This window comes from Chiloscyllium punctatum, chromosome 10 (genome assembly GCF_047496795.1).
Source record: "Chiloscyllium punctatum isolate Juve2018m chromosome 10, sChiPun1.3, whole genome shotgun sequence".
In the NCBI taxonomy this organism is placed as follows: Eukaryota; Metazoa; Chordata; class Chondrichthyes; order Orectolobiformes; family Hemiscylliidae; genus Chiloscyllium; species Chiloscyllium punctatum.
The window spans coordinates 79,363,340-79,387,525 of record NC_092748.1 but is presented as its reverse complement, the minus strand read 5'-3'; the positions used below and the strand labels follow the sequence as shown (position 1 = coordinate 79,387,525).

General features: G+C 40.1%; 1 protein-coding gene across 4 annotated transcripts in view; it reads left to right on the top strand.

Moving 5' to 3' along the window:
- LOC140482332 (inactive dipeptidyl peptidase 10-like) overlaps positions 1 to 24,186 on the top strand; it is a 1,704,473-nt gene that overhangs the window by 975,362 nt on the left and 704,925 nt on the right. For all 4 annotated transcript variants that reach the window (XM_072579621.1, XM_072579623.1, XM_072579624.1 and 1 more), the window contains exon 3: positions 22,953 to 23,048. In XM_072579621.1, the coding sequence (XP_072435722.1) occupies positions 22,953 to 23,048 (96 nt within the window). The remainder of the gene's footprint in view (positions 1 to 22,952; positions 23,049 to 24,186) is intronic.

The following is a 24,186-nucleotide window of genomic DNA, read 5'->3' as shown; positions in this document are numbered from 1 at the left end:
ATGTAGTTGACTTGTAGCTGCCCTCTGAAAAGATTTCTCGGTTAAGTTTAACTACTACAAAAAAAGTTACCGATAAAAATGAATGGACCATCTTCATGGCATCAATGAAGAAATACCCAGTAACATCAACTCTTCAAAATTCTCCTCACTAACATCTGGGGACTTGTGACAATTAGAGACATGTTCCACGATCAAGCTAAGCAATATCCTGATGTAGATATACTCATAAAATCATACTTTTCAGTCAACATCCCTACATCCCCTCTAAAACCATCCCTGGTATTTCCTCTTTCACTGACAAGACAGACACACTAAAGATAACACTGTATTCTACATGCAGGAAAAAAAATGATGTGGGGACTTCCTAATAAAGTTCATGATCACTCAGAGTTAAGTCAAAAAGAAGAACACAGGAACAGGAGTAGCCCATTCCATCCTTTGAGCCTGTTCCACTTTCAATGAGATCATGTCTGATCTGTGACCCCACTCCATAAGCCTGTCTTTGACCCATGTTCTTCAATATATTTTGCTTCACAAAAAAAACTACCTCCGATTTAAAACTAACAACTGATCTTTCATCAACTGCTGTTTAGAGTCATAGAGTCATATAGATCTACAGCACGGAAACAGACCCTTCGATCCAACTCGTCCATGCCAACCAGATATCCTAACTTAATCAAGTCCCAGCATTTTGCCCATTTTCATCTAAATCCTTCCTAATCATATACCCACCAGATGCCTTTCAAATGCTGTAATCGGACCAGACTCCTCCACTTCCTCTGGCAGCTCATTCCGTACATGCATCAGTGTCTGTGTGAAAAATTTTCCCCTTAGGTCCCTTTTAAATTTTTCCCCTTTCACTCTAAGCATATGCCCACTTCCCTCATCCCAGGGAAAAGACTTTGTCTATTTATCCTATCCATGCCCCTCATGATTTTATAAATCTTTTTCTATCAGGTCACCCCTCGGCCTCTGACACTCCAGGGAAAACAGCCCCAGCTATTCAGCCTCTCCCTATAGCTCAAACCCTCCAACCCTGGCAACATCCTTGTAAATCTTTTCTGAGCCCTTTCAAGTTTCACAACATCCTTCTGATAGAAGGGAGACCAGAATTGCACACACTTTCCAAAAGTGGCCTAATCAATATCCTGTACAACTGCAACATGATCTCCCAACTCCATAGTCAATGCTCTGACCAATAAAGTAAGCATATTAAATGGCTTTTTCACTATCCTATCCACCTGTGACCTAACTTTCAAGAAACTGTGAACTTGTACTCTAAGGTTCCTTTGTTCAGCAACACTCCTCAGGACCTTACCATTAAGTGTATAAGTCCTGCTCTGATTTTCCTTTCCAAAATGCAGCACCTTATCTGCAAAAAAAATTCAAACTCCTCTCATCCTGGATGGGGAAACCTCCTGTTGATTATGTCATAGAATCCCTACAGTGTGGTAACAGGCCCTTCAGCCCAACACTGACCCTATGAACAGTAACCCACCCAGACCCATTCCCCTACATTTACCCATAACTAATGTAGCTAACCTGCGTATCCCTAAACACTGGGTAATTTAGCATGGCCAATTCACCTAACCTGCACATCTTTGGAATGTGGGAGGAAGCTGGAGCCCTTGGAGGAAACCCACATTGGCACGGCGAGAATGTGCAAACTCCACATAGTCACCCAAGGCTGGGATCAAACCTGTGTCCCTGGTGCTGTGAGGCAGCAGCGCTAACTACTGAGCCTCCATGCCACCCAATCTCCCTCAATCTCCTTTCCTCAGCTACTTTGCTAGTATTCCATCGTGTTGAACAACACTTAGAAGAAGCAGATATCATATTTAGCAAGGATGCAGAATGCAGCGTGGTTGAGGGATGTTAATATTGATCCCTTTGGTTGGATTGCTACTGATCAAGTTAGCTAAGTCTTCAAGGGCATATCTGCCAGGCTGACCCTGCAGTAAGTCATGAGAGGAAAATCATGAAGGAAAGATCAGGTTACCTTCGGTAAAGCTACAACACTGGTGTTAACTACACAGAGTGGAAAATTTCACAGGTATGTCCTGTCCATGAAAACATAGGAACATAAGAAATAGGAACAAGACAAGGCCAAAAAGACTCTTCTGTCTGTTCCATCAGTCAATAAATTCATGGCTGATCTCGATGTGGAGACACCAGTGTTGAACTGAGGTATACAAAGTTAAAAATCACAAAACACCAGGTTATAGTCCAACAGGTTTAATGTTCAGCATTATGTCAAGAAGGCAGAAAATTTGTACTAGGAAAATTAATCTATCCGAGACCCAGCACTGATATAATTGGCTGAATGGTCTCCTTCCTGTAATTATTCTGCATTTCTGAGACAGTATAGTCTTGATCCAGATCTGGACAGAAATGCTGAATTCCAAAAGTGAAGTGAGAATCGTTGGTTGCATCTGGCATCAAGGAGTCAATAAATCTGAGGGCTGGGGTGTAAGGGAGATCACATTTAATTAGCAGAGTTATGCATAGCCCGAAACAAGATAATTGTGCGTGTTGAAACATAATCATCTAAGCTTAGGGGATTGATGCAGAAGTTCCTTGGGATAATATCTCAGCCCGGTTGTATCAGGTATTTGTAGTTGGTATCATAAGTTTAGAAATGTGGAATTTTGCTGATTACACAACACTGAGATGCATTCAGAGCTTTGAAGATACTAAACATGTTCTGCCCGTATGTAGCATGACCTAAGGAAGATTCATATGTGGGCTGATAATTAGGACTTATCTTTAGTAAATTATGTACCATGCAAATAATATTTAATGACTTCTTCCAGTAGGAGAGGGCCTAGTAATTTCCTTAATATTCATTGACACTGCTCTTGCCACATTGCAAGGTCCTTTTTGAAAAGTTACTTACCTGGGTCAACAACATAAATGTTTTGGCTGCAAGAGCAGGTCAGAGGTTGGGTGTTCAATGATGATTGGTTTATTTCCAAATTATTCAAAGTTTGGTAGAAGATTTGTAGCTCGGGCTACAAATTATGTAAAGCATGTCCACCTTATTATAAAGCACAAGATAGTAATGTGATTGAATGCTGTCTATTTGCTCGGATGCATGTAGCTGCACCAATAGTCAAGAAACTCATTCACTTCCTGTACCAGTGTGACACAATACACATGAAGCATTTGAGCAATTTGCAAGGCTTTTTCAACAGCATCAGCCAAACTTATGATTTCTGCCTGGAAGGACAAAGGTAATTCGTTCATCAAAGTAACACCACCAAGAAGTTCCCTTCTATCTTATATGCCATCCCGACTTGAAAATATTTTACAATTGCAGTTCCTTCATTGTAGTTAGCTCCTGGAGCTCCCTGCTGGAGAGCACAGTAGGATATCTTCACCAAATGAACTGTGATGGATCAAGAAGCCAGCTCGATTTCATCACCTTATTATCTTTTGGGCATGGCCCATAAATGTGAGCTATGCAAATGATGCCCAAATTCAACATATAAGTAAGGAATAATTCCAGCTTGTTTTGATTATTATTACATGAAATAAAATTCCACTGAATTTTAATTACTGCTGAGCAATATCCATGATAATTAATGTTTGGGTTCTGCACAGCTACTTAGCTCATTGACGCCATTACAGTCTAGGTTAAGACATGGACAAAAGAGCTGATTTCCGGAGGTGAGCTGACAGAAACAGCCCTTGACATAAAGGCTGAATTCGACTGAGCATGGCATCAAGGAGTGCTTGGAAAACTAAAATCAATGGGTATCAAGTGGAAGATGGTGGAATTTCAATTCAATAAAATAAAGCCTGGAATTAAAGAGAGTAATGGTGACCATGAATCCATTGTCGATTGTCAGAAAAACCCATCTGGTTAACAAATGTCCTTTCGGGGAGGAAACGGTCATTCTTACCTGGTCTGGTTTACTTGTGACTCCATACCCACAGCCATTTGACTGACTCTTTGCTACCTTCTGGACAATTAGGGAAGAGCATAAATTCTGGCCGAGCCAGTGACCCTCATTTCCTATGTATGAATAAAAACTCTCTGCTGATTAGAGACATACCTCACATGTAGGAAGATGATTGTGGGTGTTGGAGGTCATCATTTGCATAGCCCACATTTATGTGCCATACTCAAATATAATAAGATGATGACATCTCAGCTCTAGGATATCTCTGCAGGAGTTTTCTAAGGGTGGTATCTTAGGCCCACCTATCTTCAGCTGCTTCATCAGTGACCATTCCTCCATCATGAGTTCAGAAGAGGAGATATTCGCCAATCATTGCACAATGTTCACACCATTCACAATTCCTCAGATACTGAAGCAGTTCATGTTCAAATGCAGCAAGATCTAGATAATATCAAGGTGGGATATGTGGCTTGGCTAATAAGTGGCAAGTAATATTTGTGCCACACAAATGCCAGACAATGACCATCTCCAATAAAAAAGAAATCTAACCACAAACCCTTGACATGCGATGGTGTTACCATCATTATATCCCTTACTATTAACAATCCTGGGGATTACCCCATTGATCAGAAACTCAACTGGGCATGCCACATAAACACAATGGCTACCAAAGCAGATCAGAGGTTGGGTTCACCACCTGACTCTCCAGAGCGTGTACAAAATCTACAATACACAAGTCAGGAGTACAATAGAATGTTCCCCACTTGCCTGGATGGGTGCAGCTCCAACAACACGCGAGAAGATGGAATGGCTCACTTGATTGGCACTACATCTACAAGCATCCACCCTCTCTTCCACAGATGCTCATTAACAGCAATGTGTACTATCTGCAAGATGCGTTGCAGAAATTCAGCAAAACTCCTGAGAGAGTATCTTCCAAAAACATAATCATTTCCATCTAGATGGAAAAGGGCAGCAGATAGATAAGAACACCAACACTTTCAAGATCCACCCCAAGCAATTTATCTTACTTGGACATTTATATCACTGTTTCTTCGCTGCCGTTGGGCTTAAACCCTGAAATTCCCTCCCTTGGCATCATGGGTCAACTTACAGCACATGGACTCCAGTGGTTCAAGGAAGCAGCGTATCACCATCTTCCCAAGGGCAACTAGGGGCACACAATAAATGCTGGCCAGTCAGTGATGCTCACGTCCAATGTGTGAATAAAAAACATTAAAGATAGTTAACAAAGTATAAACTAGAATAATTGTTTCAAAAGATAATCTGGTATAACTTGTAGGTTTTTTTTAGCTGTATTTATTTTTGTAATCCGTGTTAATATACAAATTGATGATTAGGCCTATATATATTTAGCTGCATTTTCTACAATTAAGACAATTTTATGCAGTGGTGGTTAGAGGCTAACAATGTTCAATAAATTTTCAGTGCAATATTTAAATATATTGCTGGCATGCTTTCAGGATACCATCATGATTTGGCTGAAACCCTGAAGAAGTAAATCCAATGAGATTTTCCTTGTAGATTACTCACTATCTAATCTCAAACACTGCTTTCTGCAACACAGGACATTAACCCACACACCACTAAAACAGTTTTACAATTATGCTACTGCTACTTCAAACACCACAGTTTTGTTTCATTACACTCACTTGCCACAGTGGTGTAAACATCATTTGGAATTGTCAACAGGGGAGTAAAATACAATCTTGGTTCAGAATGTCTATCTAATGCTACTAAAAAGTGTCATGACATAAACAAGAGTTGATTTTATATGTAGCATAATTTATTGTACTGAGTACTATGTTCTACTATGCTGTCAAACGGTCCCATTGTCATTGACTATGATGACTTTTTACGAGTGAATTTGTATCCATGTGTGATAATAACATATTAATAGCACATTAGAAAAAAATCTAATCACCAAAATAATTATTTGATCTTCTAATATAGACAGTAGACTTGTATGAGGGTCAGTTAACCCAGTTGGTTGGCTGATTTGCGCTACAAAGTGATGCTAATAGTGTGGGTTTAATTCCCATATGGCTGAGACTACCACAAAGATCCCACTTTCTCAGTCTCATGCCTAACCTGAGACATGATGACCCTTAGGTTAAGCCATCACCAGTCATCTCTCAATGGGACTACAGCATCTATTTTTCTTTTATTTTTAGTCCTGTATAAATTTATTATAATGATAATTGTGCAATTTTGAGTTGCATTTGACTGGTCTAAGATTTGTATAAAATTTTACAATTATTAAATCAATAAACAGGCATGTGGAAAGCCCCGAATCAGTTGAGAACTGGAACATGTTTCCATTATTAAATGTACCTTCCACTGCTAAGCCACCAGGAATAATGGCTCAAAAACACCAAGATTGTCATCTACCATAAAGGTCTTCAAACCTTTAATCCAGTAGGTGAAGAGTGATCCAGATTCCTGATGATGTCATGGAATGCTCACTTGTTCTGTACTTGTCCCACCAAAAGAAATAGTTTCTTTTTCTAGTCTATCCACTCATTCAATTATCTTAAAATCCTCAAATAGATGACTTTTTAAACAGCTGCATTTAAAGATGACAAGCTCTGTGCAACTTATCATCTCAATTTAAACCTTTATAACCTATTATTGTTGTTTTGTCTCACAAATAATATGTAGTACACCTTTAATAGACATGCTTATCATAATGTATTAGTATCATAATATAATGGTATCATCATAATATAATAGAATGTGATCCAAAGACATAGTCTGTGAATCCATCTTTACTCGGTCCATTTTAAGCATGATACACTGAAGGAAGTGTGCTTCTGTTTGTAACTGAATAGCTAGTATTAGCCAGGATACTGAAGTGCCTGCCAAAGTACACTGAGAGCTGTAATAAATGTCAGTATGGTGTTAACAATGTCTAGCTCTGATGGATTCCGATGGGAGCAAAGTATTGCCTCATCAAGTATAAATACCCTGCCGGAGGCAAAAACTCAAATCACAGTGGCAGATCAGAAGCTGCATTGTATTTCATTCAGGCCAATATATCTGTCCACTGGGACAAAATATAACACCACAAAAATATCATCTACAAGTCGACATGTTTCCAAAATAACAGAAGCAAATCCAGTTCTATAAACCTATTCTAATAAAACAGGTATTTTGTTAGAAATTATTTCTATTACCCCTTCTGTAATTCATATGACTTCATATAATCTCCATCAAATCAAGCATTCATGTTTTGATGGATTAGCATTAGTTTTTCAATTTGTACAGTTTTGTTCATATGATTCTCAAAATATTGCACTTCATGCAGGACAATGTCCAAATGTAACCAAGTGATACCTCTTAAAAATAATGTCATAAATAGCTCACAAGCCCAAAGGAACACATTACTTCCAATTTAAACACAAAAACAGAGAAGAAACTGACTTTCATTGAGTCTGATTTCTCACAAACCTGAACATTTTTAAACTGCTGAAAAAAATTGGTTTATTGCCATTTTTACGTGGAAAATGATGGAAAGATGAATTTCAGATAATTTAAATGAATTGAATTCTACATAAGTATCATTGCACTAGGTATGAAATCAAATTCTAAAGAGTTATTTAATTGCAAAACTGAGTTTATATCATGAATCTGTGCAAATATGATCTTATCCAATATAATTACACATATGACTGGTTGAGAAAATGTTATACATCAGCAAATCAGATATAGATAAAATAATAACCCTTTTAATTACTTACTTTGTGTCTTGTAAGTGGTCCATCAAATGGTGTGCTTCTATTAACAATGAATAGTTATTCAGAATCAGACAGACTGTAGGCTGATGAGGTTAACTGCAAGCTGCAAAAAAAAAATCCTCAGATGTGTTGTATGTTCATCTTTGGGAAATATTGAAGAATCAGAGAATGGTTTCTGGGAAAAGAGGAAAAAGGTAACAGTTAAATTTGGCGGGTGGGATTCTTATTGACTGGTTAGAAAACTCGATGGTGCTTTTTTTTGGAAGAGGACCAATACTTTTAATTCCAATCAGACACTTAATCTGAGCATAGCTGGGCCTCCCATCTGGGCCTGGGCGCCTCCTAGCAGAGCGGTTTAGGGAACATCTCCGGGACACCTGCACCAATCAACCACACCGCCCCGTGGCCCAACATTTCAACTCCCCCTCCCACTCTGCCAAGGACATGGAGGTCCTGGGCCTCCTTCACCGCCGCTCCCTCACCACCAGACGCCTGGATGAAGAACGCCTCATCTTCCGTCTCGGAACACTTCAACCCCAGGGCATCAATGTGGACTTCAACAGTTTCCTCATTTCCCCTTCCCCCACCTCACCCTAGTTCTAAACTTCCAGCTCCGCACTGTCCCCATGACTTGTCCGGACTTGTCTTACCTGCCTATCTTCTTTTCCACCGATCCACTCCACCCTCTCCTCCTTGACCTATCACCTTCATCCCCTCCCCCACTCACCCATTGTACTCTATGCTACTTTCTCCCCACCCCCACCCTCCTCTAGCTTATCTCTCCACGCTTCAGGCTCACTGCCTTTATTCCTGATGAAGGGCTCCTGACTGAAGTTGCCAATTATTGTTACGTGTGAGCTGCTTCCTGCTCTGCCTTAATTTGAATGTGAGATGGAGGATGTCAGGAATGGTGCAGCTGATTGATGTAAAGCTCAGGCTGACACATTATTCTGTGCAGACCTGGAAAGGAATGGATGGACTCCTCCATCAATAGTTGTTTTCCTATTTTTTTTCTCCTCTCATTGCACCTAGATTTGCCAGCCCAAATGCCTCCTTAGGCCCTGGTCTTTCCGCATAAGATCCATCCAGAAATAATGAATTTCCATTAGGATGCAAATGATGTAGTTTGGCATGAATTCATGGCTGGATTCATAGAAGTAAAATAGATAATGACACTGGTGAAGATATAGCATGATAAAATTATCAAATTAAAATTTGAAAACTACACGAATATGAATGTTAAAATGATTGTTGATGAACCTCCATACAGGTCCTATTAATAAGAAACAAAAACTTACAAGCTGACCTATTTCAATTGATGTGTCCTCATTTAATGAAAACCCCAGAGAAACAGAATCATCCCAATTCACAGAATAACTGTCCTGTCTAAATTTAAGTTATGAGATCAAAGTTGTACACATCCCATTGTTTGGATGATAACCAAGCTGAAGTGTCCACACAGTGCTCTGACTTGGCTTTCAATTGTTTTTATTTTTAACCAGTAGTAAACTGGTCTCTCTTGCTCAGGCATTTTAGTTTTAACTCAACCACAAAAACCTGGCAGTTGTCTCCTAGCTCTCTATCTCAGGCAGGAGAATAAATGGTTATATGTTTCCTATATGATATCCACAATACCCTACATGGTCACTTCTGGTCTCTAAACACACTTGGAGCACTGAACAGATATTCAGGGCAACAATGCCACTTCTGATCTATTGGCCAATATCTGACCATACAGTGAGGAACAAAGAAAGGTAGAAGACCATAAGAAAAAAAGAATAGAAGTAGGCGGTTTAACCCGTGCAGCCTGCTGTACCATTCAATAGGCTTGTGGCTGATCTGATACTCCTCATCTCCACTTTCCTGCCCTTTCCCCGTAATTATTCTTCGACTGACCAAGAATCTATCTATCTCAGCCTTAAATGTATACAAGGACTCTATCCCCATAGGTCTCTGTGGCAAGAAGTGACAAAAAACTCTTAACCTTCTGAGAGAAGAAATTCCTCCTCATCTCAGACTTAAATTGAACCCTCTTCATTCTTTTGTCCTGTATTGGCCCTATAGGTGTCATGATGATAACTTATGTTAGACACCATATTGTAAGGTACAGTAAGTTACATTCTGTGTTTCCTAAGGAGTTACCTGACCTGGAGGTGCAAGATCAAGTCTGACAAGTCAGAGAAGAAGCCTTCCCAAAAATTCTGATATATGTTTGTCAAGGTTGAGTAGTGATTTTGAGTGCTGCTCATTCAGGGATGTGACATTGATGATCACGGACTTTAATGACCTCCCCCACAGAAGCCCAGCACTCCATTTTATTGACAAAGTTGAGGATTTCAAGAGCAGCTGTATAAAATTACCAGCAATTCTACCTTTACAAAACTATGCTCCTAACACTGTTGGTTATAACTTGCCAACATTTAATATCAATATTAGCTTACTGTAAATGGCTATTTTGAAAGTTCTTACAAGAACAGCAAACAATATGTAGTTAAGGCTGGAACGTTAGATGACTGTTAGCAATATTAGAAATGAAGAATTCTGTTGTAATCATTAAAAGTAAGAGTTAGCTCAATAACTCTAACATGTCATTGCCACTGCAATATTATTAAAGTAAAGATCTCAAAACTGTGACCTTTATCGCAAAAGTTGACATTTATGTCACATTGTAATCCTTTGGATTCCCAGAGGAGTTACTTCAAGAGAATAACTACACCAACTCCTGTATTTAGTACACTGACAGAACATGATATGGGACAAAGCTAAACTGAAACCTGAAAGAAACTATCAATCCCCATGCTCTGACATTTGGAGGTCATCAATGTCTGTGCTGCCCTAGACCATAAACCTAATCCACTCTACTCTATCAACTTCTGACCATATCCAATATGATGTTGCTGTATTTCCAGACAACATTCTAGGTATGAACATTAATTTAGCACAGCATGACATTTCTTTTTTGAGGTTTGACATTTGACATTTCTATATCATTTGGTATCTCTTGACCCTGATTACAATTAAATAAAACTCCTGGCGCAATAAAATGCTAGCACCTGAGTAGATCTTCGTGATATGTCACCTCAAGAAAAACACATTACTCAGCCTAATTCTAGGCATCAGGCTAAGAAGTGATTGGAATGATAGGATGTTTTTGTTTGGATACATTTCCATTTTGCTGTTAATCAGGACAGTTTCCTCCTTGATAATTGGCTGATAAATAGAGGAAATACATGGATTTAAAAGTATCAACACAATCATTCTCAAATATGTTGGTGTAAGGTAGTTTCCTACATAGCCATCTATGTGTTCTAATCTAAAATGAAGCAACTGCATGAAAATTCACTTTTGGATAGTCTATGTAGGATCATTTGTATCATTCATTCATGTGAGTTAAGGATTATGCCAATTTTCGTTGTCGCAATTTGTTCTCTCATTTTTGAAATTGCATTTAAAAGTGTTTTTTCCAGTTGTTGTATTACTGCGGGAAGCTTCCATGATGAAAAAAAAACTGTTGTAAAGTCATAGAGATGGACAGCATGGAAACAGACCCTTCGGTCCAACTCTTCCATGCCGATCAGATATCTTAACCTAATCTAGTCTGATTTGCCAGCACTTGGTCCATATCGCTCTAAAGCCTTCCCATTCATATACCCATCTAGATACCTTTTAAATGTTGCAATTGTACCAGCCTCCACCAATTCCTCTGGCAGCTCATTCCACACATGCACCACACTACGTGTGCATAATTTGCCCCTTAGGCCCTTTTATATCTTTCCCTCTCACTGTAAACCTATGTCCTCTAGTTCTGGACCCCAGGGAAAAGACTTTGTCTATTCACCCTATCCATGCCCCTCATAATTTTATAAATGTCCACAAGGTCACCCCTTAGCCTCCGATGCTCCAGGGAATTCAGCCCCAGTCTATTCAGCCTCTTCCTACAGCTCAAATCCTCCAGCCGCAACATGACCTCCCAACTCCTATACTCAGTGCTGTGACCAATAAAGGAAAGAATACCAAACGCCTTCTTCACTACCCTGTCTAGCTGCAACTTCACTTTCAAGGAACTATGAACCTGCACTACAAGGTCTCTTTGTCCAGCAACACTCCCTTGGACCTTACAATTAAGTGTGTAAGTCCTGCTAAGACTTGCTTTTTCAAAATGCAGCATGTCGCATTTATCTAAATTAAAATTTATCTGCCACTCCTCAAACTATTGGCCTATCTGATTAGGTTCCCGTTGCACTCTGAGGTAACCTTCTTCACTGTCCACTACACCTCCAATTTTGGTGTCATCTGTAAACCTACTAACTATACCTTTAGTGTTCACATCCAATTCATTTATATCAATGACAAAAAGTTGTGGACCCAGCATCAGTCCTATGGCACACCACTAGGCACAGGTCTCCAGTCTGAAAAGCAACCCTCCACCACCACCCTCTGTCTTCTATCTTTGAGCTAGTTCTGTATCCAAATGGCTAGTTCTCCCAGTATTCCATGAGATCCAACCTTGCTAACCAGTCTCCCATGGGGAACCTTGTTGAACACCTTACTGAAGTCCAAAGAAATCATGTCCACCGCTCTGCCCTCATCAATCCTCTTGATTACTTCTTCAGAAAACTCAATCAAGTTTGTGAGACATGATTTCCCACACACAAAGCCATGCTGACTATCCCTAATTGGTCCTTGCCTTTCCAAATGCATGTACATCCTGCCCCTCCAACAACTTGCCCACCACTGATGTCAGGTTCACTGGCCTATAGTTCCCTTGCCACCTTTCTTAAATAGTGGCACCATGTTAGCCAACGTCCAGTCTTCTGGCACCTCACCTGTGACTCTCGATGATGCAAGTATCTCAGAAAGAAGCCGAACAATCGCTTCCCACAGAGGTTTAGGGCACATTTGATCAGGTCCTGGGGATTAATCCATTTTTGTGTTTCAAGACATACAGCAAACCTCCCTCTCCCCCTCCCACCCCCTCCATAATATGGACATTTTTCAACATATCACCATCTGTTTCCCCACATTCTATATCTTCCATGTCCTCCTCCACAGTAAACACTGATGCAAAATACTCGTTCAGTATCTCCCCCATTGCCTGTGGCTCCACACATGGGCTGCCTTGCAGATCTTTGAGATGCCCTATTCTCTCCTTAGTTACTCTTTTGTCCTTAACATATAAAAACCCTTTGGATTCTCCTTAGCTCTATTTGCCAAAGCTATATCATGCCCCTTTTAGCCCTCCTGATTTCCCTCTGAAGTAAAAGTGCTATTGCCTTTATACTCTTCTAAGGATTCTCTCAATCTCTCCTATCTATACTTGACTGAAACTGTGTTGCTGGAAAAGCGCAGCAGGTCAGGCAGCATCCAAGGAGCAGGGGAATCGACGTTTTGGGCATGAGCCCTTCTTCAGGAATCATGAGCCCTTTCCTGAAGAAGGGCTCATGCCCGAAACGTCGATTTCTCTGCTCCTTGGATGCTGCCTGACCTGCGCTTTTCCAGCAACACATTTTCAGCTCTGATCTCCAGCATCTGCAGTCCTCACTTTCTCCTGTCTATTCCTGACATATAGTTCCTTATTTTCCTTAAACAAAACCTCAATTTCTCCAGTCATCCAGTATTCCCTTGACCTATCAGCCTTGCCTTTCACCCTAACAGAAAAAAAACTCTCAGTGGACTCTTGTTATCACTTTTTTGAAGGCTTCCCATTTTCTAGCCGTCCCTTAACTGGAGAACAACTGCCCTGATTAGCTATTGAAAATTCTTGCCTAATACGGTCAAAGTTAACCTTCCTCCAATTTATGATTTCAACTTTTAGATCTGGTCTATCCTTTTCCATAGCTACTTTAAAACTAATAGAATTATGGTTGCTGGCCCCAAAGTGCTCCCCCATTGACACTTCAGTCACCTGCCCTGACTTATTTCCCTAACGTAGGTCAAGTTTTGCACCTTCTCCAGTAGCTACATCCACATACTGAATCACAAAGTTTTCTTGTACATACTTAACAAATTCCTCTCCATCCAAACCCTTAACACTATGGCAGTCCCAGTCTATGTTTGGAAAGTTAAAAATCCCAACCATAACTATCCTATTATTGTTTCAGATAACTGAGATCTCCTTACAAATTTGTTTCTCAATTTCCCTCTGACTATTAGGGGATCTGTAATACAATCCCAATAAGGTGATCATCCCTTTTTTATTTCTCACTTCTACCCACAAAACTTGCCTGGATATATTTTCGGGAATATCCTTTCTGAGTATAGCAGTGGCACTATCTCTTATCAAAAAACACACTCCGCCTCCTGTCTTGCCCCCTTTCTATCCTTCCTGTAGCATTTGTATCCTGGAGCATTAATCTGCCAGTTCTGTCCATTCCTCAATCATGTTTCTGTAATTGCTATGACATCCCAGTCCCATGTTCCCAACCATGCCCTGAGTTCATCTGCCTTCCATTTGGCCTTTTGCATTGAAGTAAATGCAGTTATAGAGTCGCAGAGTGATAGAGATATATAACATGAAAACAGACACTTCGGTCCAACCCGTCCATGCTGACCAGATATCCCAACCCAATCCAGTCCCGCCTGCCAGCACCGGACTCATATCCCTCCAAACCATTCCTATTCATATACCCATCCAAATGCCTCTTAAATGTTGCAATTGTACCAGCCTCCACCACTTCCTCTGGCAGTTCATTCCATACACGGACCACCCTCTGCGTGAAAAGGTTGCCCTTTAGGTCTCTTTTATATCTTACCCCTCTCACGCTAAACCTATGCCTTGTAGTTCTGGACTCCCCGACCCCAGGGAAAAGACTTTGCCTATTTACCCTATCCATGCCCCTCATAATTTTGTGAACCTCTAGAAGGTCACCCCTCAGCCTCTGACGCTTCAGGGAAAACAGCCCCAGCCTATTCAGCCTCTCCCTATAGCTCAAATCCTCCAACCCTGGCAACATCCTTATAAATCTTTTCTGAACCCTTTCAAGTTTCACAACATCTTTCCGTTAGGAAGGAGACCAGAATTGTATGCAATATTCCAACAGTGGCCTAATCAATATCCTGTACAGCTGTAACATGACCTCCCAATTGCTGTACTCAATACTCTGACCAATAAAGGAAAGCATACCAAACGCCTTCTTCACCTATCCTATCTACCTGTGACTCCACTTTCAAGGAGCTATGAACCTGCACTCCAAGGTCTCTTTGTTCAGAAACACTCCATAGGACCTTACCATTTAGTGTATAAGTCCTACTAAGATTTGCTTTCCCAAAATGCAGCACCTAGCATTTATCTGAATTAAACTCCATCTGCCACTTCTCAGCCATTGGCTCATCTGATCAAGATCCTGTTGTAAACTGAGGTAACCCTCTTTGCTGTCCATTTCACCTCCAATTTTAGTGTCATCTGCAAACTTACTAACTGTACTTCTTATGCTCGCATCCAAATCATTTATGTAAATGAAAAAAAGTAGAGGACCCAACACCGATCCTTGTGGCACTCCACTGGTCACAGACTCCTCCAGTCTGAAAAACAACCCTCCACCACCACCCTCTGTCTTCTACTTTTGAACCAGTTCTGTATCCATGTGGCTAGTTCTCCCTGTATTCTGTGAAATCTAACCTTGCTAATCGGTCTCCAAAGGGGAACCTTGTCGAACGTCTTACTGAAGTCCATATAGATCACATCCACTGCTCTGCCCTCATCAATCCTCTTTGTTACTTCCCCAAAAACTCAATCAAGTTTGTGAGACATGATTTCCCACACAGAAAACCATGTTGACTATCCCTAATCAGACCTTGCCTTTCCAAATACATGTGCATCCTATGCCTCAAGATTCCCTCCAACAACTTGCCCACCACCGAGGTCAGGCTCACTGGTCTATAGTTCCCTGGCTTGTCCTTACCACCCTTCTTAAACAGTGGCACCATGTTAGCCACCCTCCAGTCTTCCGTCACCTCACCTGTTACTATTGATGATACAAATATCTCAGCAAGAGGACCAGCAATCACTTCTCTTGCTTCCCACAGAGTTCTAGGGTACACCTGATCAGGTCAGTTTTTTTTTAATCAGTCCTACCTTCTTCTCTGCTTTGTTCCTTCCTGCCCCAATTGTTTGACTCGCTCCCTTTCCCAACTATGCCAGTCTCAGAATGATCTCTTTCCTCGCTATTTCCCTGGGTCTCACCCCTCCACCTTACTAGTTTAAATCCTCGCAAGCAGCTCTAGCAAATCTCCCTGTCAGTATAATAGTCCCCTTATAATTCAAGTGCATTTTGACCTTCTTGTACAGGTCACTTCTACCCCAAAAGAGATTCCAATAATCCAAAAATGTGCACCTTTCTCTCATGCACCAGCTCCTCAGCCACGCATTCACTGCTCTAACTTTCTAATCCTGCCCTCACTAGCTCGTAGCACTGGGAGTAATCTGGATACTGCTCACCTCGAGGACGTCCTTGTTAAAGTCCTGCCTAGCTTTCTATATTCTCCCTTCCGAATCTCATCCCTTTCCCTTCCTATGTTGTTGGTTCCAATGTGTACAATGACCTCTCTTTTGGTTCAGCCAGCCATATTTGTAAGCATAAGTTTTACTCGGTTGCTTAATTGGTTTGTATTGCTGATAAAGGAACTCAATCATTTCTAATGCACCTATCAGCTTATCTTAACTGCAATGAAAGCCTTAAGAAACACAAATTACACTTAAACACAACAGAATTTTTGTAGAATATTTGACACCAGGTTGCCATTCCAAATTTTATGCATGTACAGAATCTAGACACTTCCTACATGAAGCTTTACACTAATTTGCAGAGAGAAGACATGAACAAAATTACATTTGAGCAATTTTGTCTGTCAAAGTATAAATGTCTCCAGCAGAAGGAGAACACCTATGAGTAACGCTCTTGCTGTTTTATCTGTTTGTTGATAGATATTTTATTGTTATATATTTAACAATGTGAATCTGTCTACTGAAAGAAGTCTTCACTTTTCAGTCAAAAGATTAATACACAGCCTTAAGGTCTCTGCTTGCACAGTGAGATGCATACAAAGGTGCCTGCTGACTCTTGAGTCCTGGATTTTCCAGTTAATAAATGAGTGGAAAATATTGTGAAGAAACCATCCATCCACTGCAAGAAGATGAAAGAAACGTTTAGCATGGAACCCTTGCTATATGGGTTAGTCAGGGGAAGAGAAATCTGGCAAACGAATGTAATACTATTAGACAGAGGGAAAAAGGAGGGGATGAAAATAAAAGTTAATAACAGATGCATTAAAATCACCTAAGATATAAACTTAAAATTTATAGGAATTACCATCTTACTTTCAGGCAGTGGCTATTAAAACTCTTCAGGCAGCAAGTATTACTGAAGTGAAAAACTCAATTTTCCAACTCACTGTTTCTTAACTAATTACTGACAGTATGTTAAGTCATCCAGCTACATGTTAGTTGAAAACATATTTAATTAATACTTTGGGGTGTATTAAAATACATCTTGTATTAGATTTATATGGTGCACTGATTGCACAAAAATATAGTATTGAATCTTATTTTAAGATTGTGCATGCACAATAATATTTCATGTACACAGTGTATTGGAAAGATAATTTCAAAAATCTCCTCTGTATAAAGTTCTGTTGTTAACAAGAGAGGCCATAATTCTAATCAATGTTCATGGTACTTTTTGTGGCAGATTGTTATGTGGTAATGTAATTGTTTGCCTGATGATTTATTGGTATTCTTAAATACCCCCTGGCCCAGCGAGACTACCCCGTAATCTAGATGCAATTTGCAAGAACAACTTGATTACCTAATTTCAAGTGATATAGCTGTGGGTTGATTTATTTGTTAACTATGAAATGTTCCAGTGGAAAACATATATCCTTCGTTAGTTAGGTTTTTGTAACCTTAAATGTCAACATTAAGAAGTGCATCATTCAGAAGCTAGATTCTGATGCACTCTTTAAATAGATCAGTTTAGATCTCAAGTTCAGTTCCCTCCAAATCTATTGATATGGTCAGCACTGGATAGCTTGGAGTATTTTTCATTCAAGCAGAGAAGGCTGAGGGGGTATCAGAATGAGGTATGTAAATTATGAATGACATAGATAGGTTAGATAGTGAAAAACATTTCCCCTTACTGAAGGGTCCGTAACCAGCAAAAAATGTCTATCTCAGGCTTGAAAGCTGGGATTATCCTGACATTCACTGTATTTCTTGGACAGTGTTACAAATTTCAAACAACGCTTGTGAATTATAAAGGCTTCCTGACTTTGTTCATGCATGGTCTTGCTCCATTTTAAGGTCATGTCAGTTCATTCCTGATTCCTATTGACTAGAAAAAACATAGTCACTTTTGTATAAATGCTATCAAGTATTTTAGAATTCTGCAGCATGAAGTGAGGCTGTTCAGCCCATCATGTTTGCACTAATCATCAAGCACCTATCTACACTTTCCAGCACATAGCTTGTATCCATGTATATCAGATGTATTTCATTGTGTTTACCTAAATATTTCTTTTAAAAAAGATGTGTTCCCACATCAACCACCCCTTCAGACAACAGGTCAGACAGCACCCAAGGAGCAGGAAAAACGATGTTTCAGGCCTTCATTCCGGATGAAGGGCTTTTGCTCAAAACGTCAATTTTCCTGCTCCTGCCTGACCTGCTGTGCTTTTCCAGCACCATTCTAATCTGGACTCTGATTTCCTGAATCTGCAGTCCTCACTTTCACCCCTTCAGACAAACAGTTCCAGATATTGATAACTCTCTGGATGGAAATACTTTTCCTCAAATCCCCTTCTAAACGTTCTGCTCCCTCACCTGAAATCATTGTCCCTGACGCTGCATTAAATAAAATGTTTCTCACTATCTAACCTATCTATGCCCCTCATAATTTAGACATCTCAATCTGGTCACCCCTCATCTCAAAGGAAAAATACTCCAACCTACTTAGCCTCTCTTCATAGCTAACACACTCCAACCCAGGCAGCAAACTGGTGAAGCTCCTCTGCATCCTCTCTAAAGCCGTCACATCCTTCCTACAGTGTGGTTAACCAAAATACATACAGTACTCCAGCTGTGCCTTAGCTAATACAGCTCCATTATAACCACCAGTTTAGTACTGACATCCTACCCTTCCTTGACCTCTTCATGTCCAACTGCCATCATGACACCAACTGCCTGAATCTCTCCACTTCCTCTCACCCACTCCAACCTCTCCTCTTCTGAACATGTAGCCCTCTGTTCCCTCCACTTCAACCCCAATATCACCATCAAACCAGCTGACAAGGGAAGCATGGTGATAGTTTGGCGCACCAACCTCTGAACCCACAAGCCAACTCGCTGATACCTCTTTCTCCTGCCACCTCGATCATAATCTGACCTCTCAACATGAAACCATCATCTCCAAGACCGTTCACAATCTCATTACATTGGGAGATCTCCCATCCACAGCCTCCAACCTCATAGTTCTCCGTCCCCAAACCTCCCATTTCTATCTTCGCCCTGAAATTCATAAACCTGACTGGCCCAGTCAGTCGATCGTCTGTGCCTGCTCCAGCCCCATTGAACCCATCTCCACTGAGACTGATGAAACGTTCCCACCTGAAACGTTGAGTCCCCTTCTCCTCTGATGCTGCTTGACCTGCTGTGGTTTTCCCAGCTCTACTCTTTATCCACTTGTACTCAATATATCAACTAATGAGGGCAAATATCTGGGAATGCAATCGCCTAGTGGTATTATCATTGAACTATTAAACCAGAGATCCAGGTAATGTTCTGGGGATCGGAGTTTGAATCCTGCCATGGCACTTGGTGGAATTTGAATCTAATAGAAATTTGAAATTGAGTCTAATGTTGACCATGAAATCTATGTTGACTTTAAAAAAAAACTCATTTGGATCACGAATGTTCTTTCAGGAAGGAAACTGCTGTTATTAACTGTTCTGGCCTACATGTTACTCTAAACTCACAGCAATGTGGTTGACTCTGAACTACCTTTGGGCAACTACAGATAGGCAATAAATGCTGACCTAGGAAATAACACAGCTGGTCAGGCTGCATCCGAGAAGCAGGAGGGTAGATGTTTCAAGCAAAAGCTCTTCCTCAGGAATTGCTGATCAAGAGCTTATGCTCGAAACATCGACTCTCCTGCTCCTTGGATGCTGCCTGACCGGCTGTGCTTTTCCATTGCCACACTTTTTGACTCTGATCTCCAGCACTTGCAGTCCTCACTTTCTCCTAATAAATGCTGACCTGGACAGTGATACCCATACCTCCTGGATTAATTTTTATGTAATGCATTTTTAACCACCTGATCCACTGGCCCTGCTGCCTTCAAGGAACTGTGGCCATGCACATTCAGATTCCTCTGTACATACTAAGATTCTACCATTTATTGTGTACTCGCTTGCCTTGTTAGTCCCCTTAAATGCTTCACATCCTGCTTTTCAGGATTATATCGATATTCAGTCCATTTGACCAACTCCTCTATATTGTGCTTTCATCCATTTACCACAGCACCAAATCTTTTCACCTGAGAAGTTACCGATCATCCTTCTACATTTATATAGATCATTTAATGTTCACTGCAAACAGATAGTGACCCAAATCTTCCAGTGTGTTACTGGACCCAGGTTTCCAGTCACAAAAGGAACATTGACCATTACCTTCTACCTCCTACCGCTAAGCCAATTTTGGATTCAACCCTAACTCTCAGCCTATGGTAAGTAAATTTGCAGAATACACCTAAGTTGGTGGTATAATGGACAGTGAAGAAGGTTACCTCAAAAATACAATGGGACCGTGACTAGATGGCTATCAAGATAAATGTCAGGTGCTACACTTTGAAACGATAAATCAGGGCTAGATTTACATAGTTAATGGTAAGGTCCTGGGAAGTGTTGCAGAACAAAGAGATCTTGAAGTACAGGTTTATAATTCCTTGAAAGTGGAGTCACAGGTCGACAGGGTAGTGAAGAAGATGTGTGGTATACTTGCTTTTATTGCTCAGTGCATTGAGCATCTGAGTTGGTCATGTTGCGTCTGTATGGAACATTGGAATGCTGTGTTCAATTCTGGTCTCCTTGCTATAGGAAGGATGTTGTGAAACTTGAATGTTTCGAGAATTACAAGAATGTTGTCAGGGTTGGAAGATTTGAGCTACAGGGAGAGGCTGTATAGGCTGTGACTGTTTTTTCCCTTAGCCTTTGAAGGGGTGACCTTATAAAATCATGAGGGGCATTGATAGGGTGAATAGTCAAGCTCTTTATCCTGTGGTGAGGAAGTTCAAAACTAATGGGCATAGATTTAAGGTGAGAGGGTAAAGATTTAAAAGGGGCCGAAAGGGCAACCTTTTCATGTGTGTATGAAATAAACTGCCAGAGTTTGTGGAGGCTGGTACAATTACAAAGGCTAAAGGCATCCCAATAGATATTTGAATTGGAAGAACTTAGAGGGGTATGGGCCAATTTCTGGCAAATGGGACTAGATTAATTTTGGATATCTGGTTGGCATGGGCAAGTTGGCTGGAAGGGTCTGTTTCTGTGCTGTACATCTGTGTGACTCTAATTTGACAAATTGCCCTGGTTTTATCTTCTTGATTAATCTTCCATGAAGGACTTTGTCAAAAGTCTTACTACACTTCCCTCGCCTCCACACTTGGGCCATCATCTCTTTTAGGTAATACAAAACAAAAGAGAGACCAAATGACTGAAGCCATGGAAACTGTGATAAATATAATGGAAAAAGTACTGCAGTAAATTTGATATTAAACTGGAAACAATTGTGAGCATGAAAAATATTGGCCAGTATTCTGCATGCAGTTTTCCCTTTCCCAAACCGATGTGATTGAACAGTTCACACCAGGACTCTCCACAAACCTTTCTTCTCCACCCAGATAACCCTTCTGCCTCAAACATCTCCAGCATCCCATCTCTATACAGAAATTGGAAAATGATAACTCCTGATAGAATATTATGTTATATGTTCTTACTACAAATCAAATGTCAGAGACTGTTTCTTAAACATATATTGGTCTCAGGGAGAAGAGTGTCGAACACAAAAAGAAGAGTGAGGTTTGAAATAATAAGCCACAGGCTGCTTGGGATCACATTTTTGACTAAATAGGGATATAAGAAATAAAATAAAGTGCCATCCAAATTATTTTATCTCACCGGCGTATAGGAAATGCATTCTGAATAGTATGATAATATGATGGTTTTAAGAGGTGTATTTTCTGTGTTTCTTCTTTGAAAAGAGATTTTGATTCATCTGTACAGAGCTGTCTCTTCCAGGCCAAAAAAGTAAACTGCATGTGAGGCCCTGCTTTTTTTTAAGTTGGAACAATAGATGCTTCATGAATGGGTGGATTTAGGCTCCCTCAGAACTAGAGTTTTAGTTTAGCCTCCAGCAGTTGTTGGGGTTTTGAACTTGGTTGTGGAAGCTGCCATACTTCTCTCTCCACCAGAAATTTCTCTTAGTGTTCTTTTCTGCTGGCCTGAAAAAATATTGCATGTGAGACAATCCATTTTACTGAATTTTTCTTTGCCAAGAATGTGTTTATAAGTTGCTACTATATTGGAAGAGTTGTTGTTTAATAGTTAGATAATCTATTATTCTGTTAAGTTTTCGCAACAGAGTTGAAGTTATACAAATTCTTCTTTCTTTTTTCTGTATTTTAACCATAAGGTAAGAATAAATTGTGTTTTGTGTAAAGCCAAGTAGTGTAACTAATCAAATTACACTTGGAACAAAGCACCTTATACTTATCTTTAAATAAGATAAAAGCCAGGGTCAAGGCTTACTCATTGTTTGTGTTTGAAGGAGATTTGGACTGGTACATAATAATAGTAAATAAAGTCTTATACAACATGAGGAAATCATGAGGATTGCTTTGTATGTGTGCCCCATTATTTAAAATACTTACACTAACGTGTGAATGACTGAAAGCAAAATCTTTAAGCTAATTGCACAGATGCCTTTAGTTCTTCTAGCATCCTTACAATAAATGTTAATCATTGGAAGCAAGAAAAGGATTTGATTTAAAAAAAACCCAGGCCACCATTTATATCCTTTAGAATATTTTTTTTAAAAACGCAGATGTAAATGTAATACATGTTTAGACAATCAGGTGAAACTCCATTTTCATTTTGCATAAATATTGTAGATGATAGAAAATATTATCCCAAATGAATACCTGAAGTTACGGGGAAAAAAATTAAAAATTTACTGGTCAGTTCTATGTTATATATTATAGAAATGTAACTTATCACCATGATATTTGTTTTACTTCAGATGATACTTCAAAAACAGCAGATGCTAGACTATCCTTGGATGACTTGTTCAGAATAGAGTTCACTACACATGACCCAGAAGTGAAGTGGATCAAAGGTATGTACTAAAAGTAATTACTCATAAAATGTCTGTTTTAAAGCTATTCATAAAACTGTTTTTTCAGTTGTTCAAATTTATGAAATATCCATTATCGGGTTGTAAGTTTGCTCGCTGAGGTGGAAGGTTTGTTTTCAGACATTTTGTCACCATACTAGGTAAAATCATCAGTGAACCTATGGTAAAGCGCTGGTGTTGTGTCCTGCTTTCCATTTGTGTGTCTTGGTTTCTTAAAGTGGGTGATACCACTTAGTGTTCTTTTTTTCTCACGGGATGGTAGATGGGGTCCAAATCAGTGGGTTTATTGATGAAGTTCCAGGTAAAATACCAGGCCTCTAGGAATTCCTGTGCGTGTCTCTGTTTGGTTTGTCTTATGATGGATGTGTTGTCCCAATCAAAGTTGTGTCCTTCCTCATCGGTATGTAAGGATAGTAGATATAGTGGATCATGTCGTTTGGTGCCTAGTTGGTATTCATGTATCCTGGTGGCTATTTGTCTGCCTGTTTGTCAGATGTAATGTTTGTTACAGTCCTTGCAATTGTATTTTGTAAATGACATTCATTTTGCTGGTTGCTTGTACTGGGTCCTTTAGGTTCATTAGCCGCTGTTTAAGTGTGTTGGCAGGTTTGTGGGCTACTATGATGCCAAGGGACCTGAGTAGTCTGGCTGTCATTTCAGAAATATCTTTGATGTAAGGTCATATGGTTAGAGTTTCTGGCCGCGTTGTCTCTGTTTGTTTGGTTTTGTTACTGGGAAATAGGCAGACTATGTTTATTGGGTACCCATTCTTCCTGAATAGGCTGTATAGGTATTTTTCTTCGGCTGTTCGTAATTCCTGGAGGCTGCAGTGTGTTGTGGCTCATTGCAATAATGTCTTGATACTGCTTAATTTGTGGGTGTTGGGATGATTGCTTCTGTCATTAAGTGTTTGGTCTGTGCACAGGAATTTCTAGAGGCCTGGTATTCTAACTCGAACTCCATCAATAAACACATCGATTTGGACCCCTTCTACCATCCTCTGAAAAAGAACCGGAAATGATGTCACTCACCTTAAGAAGCCAAGACACATGATTAGAAAGTGGGAAGTAGAACCAGTGCTTCACCAGAGGCTCACTGATGATGTTACCTGGTATGGTGA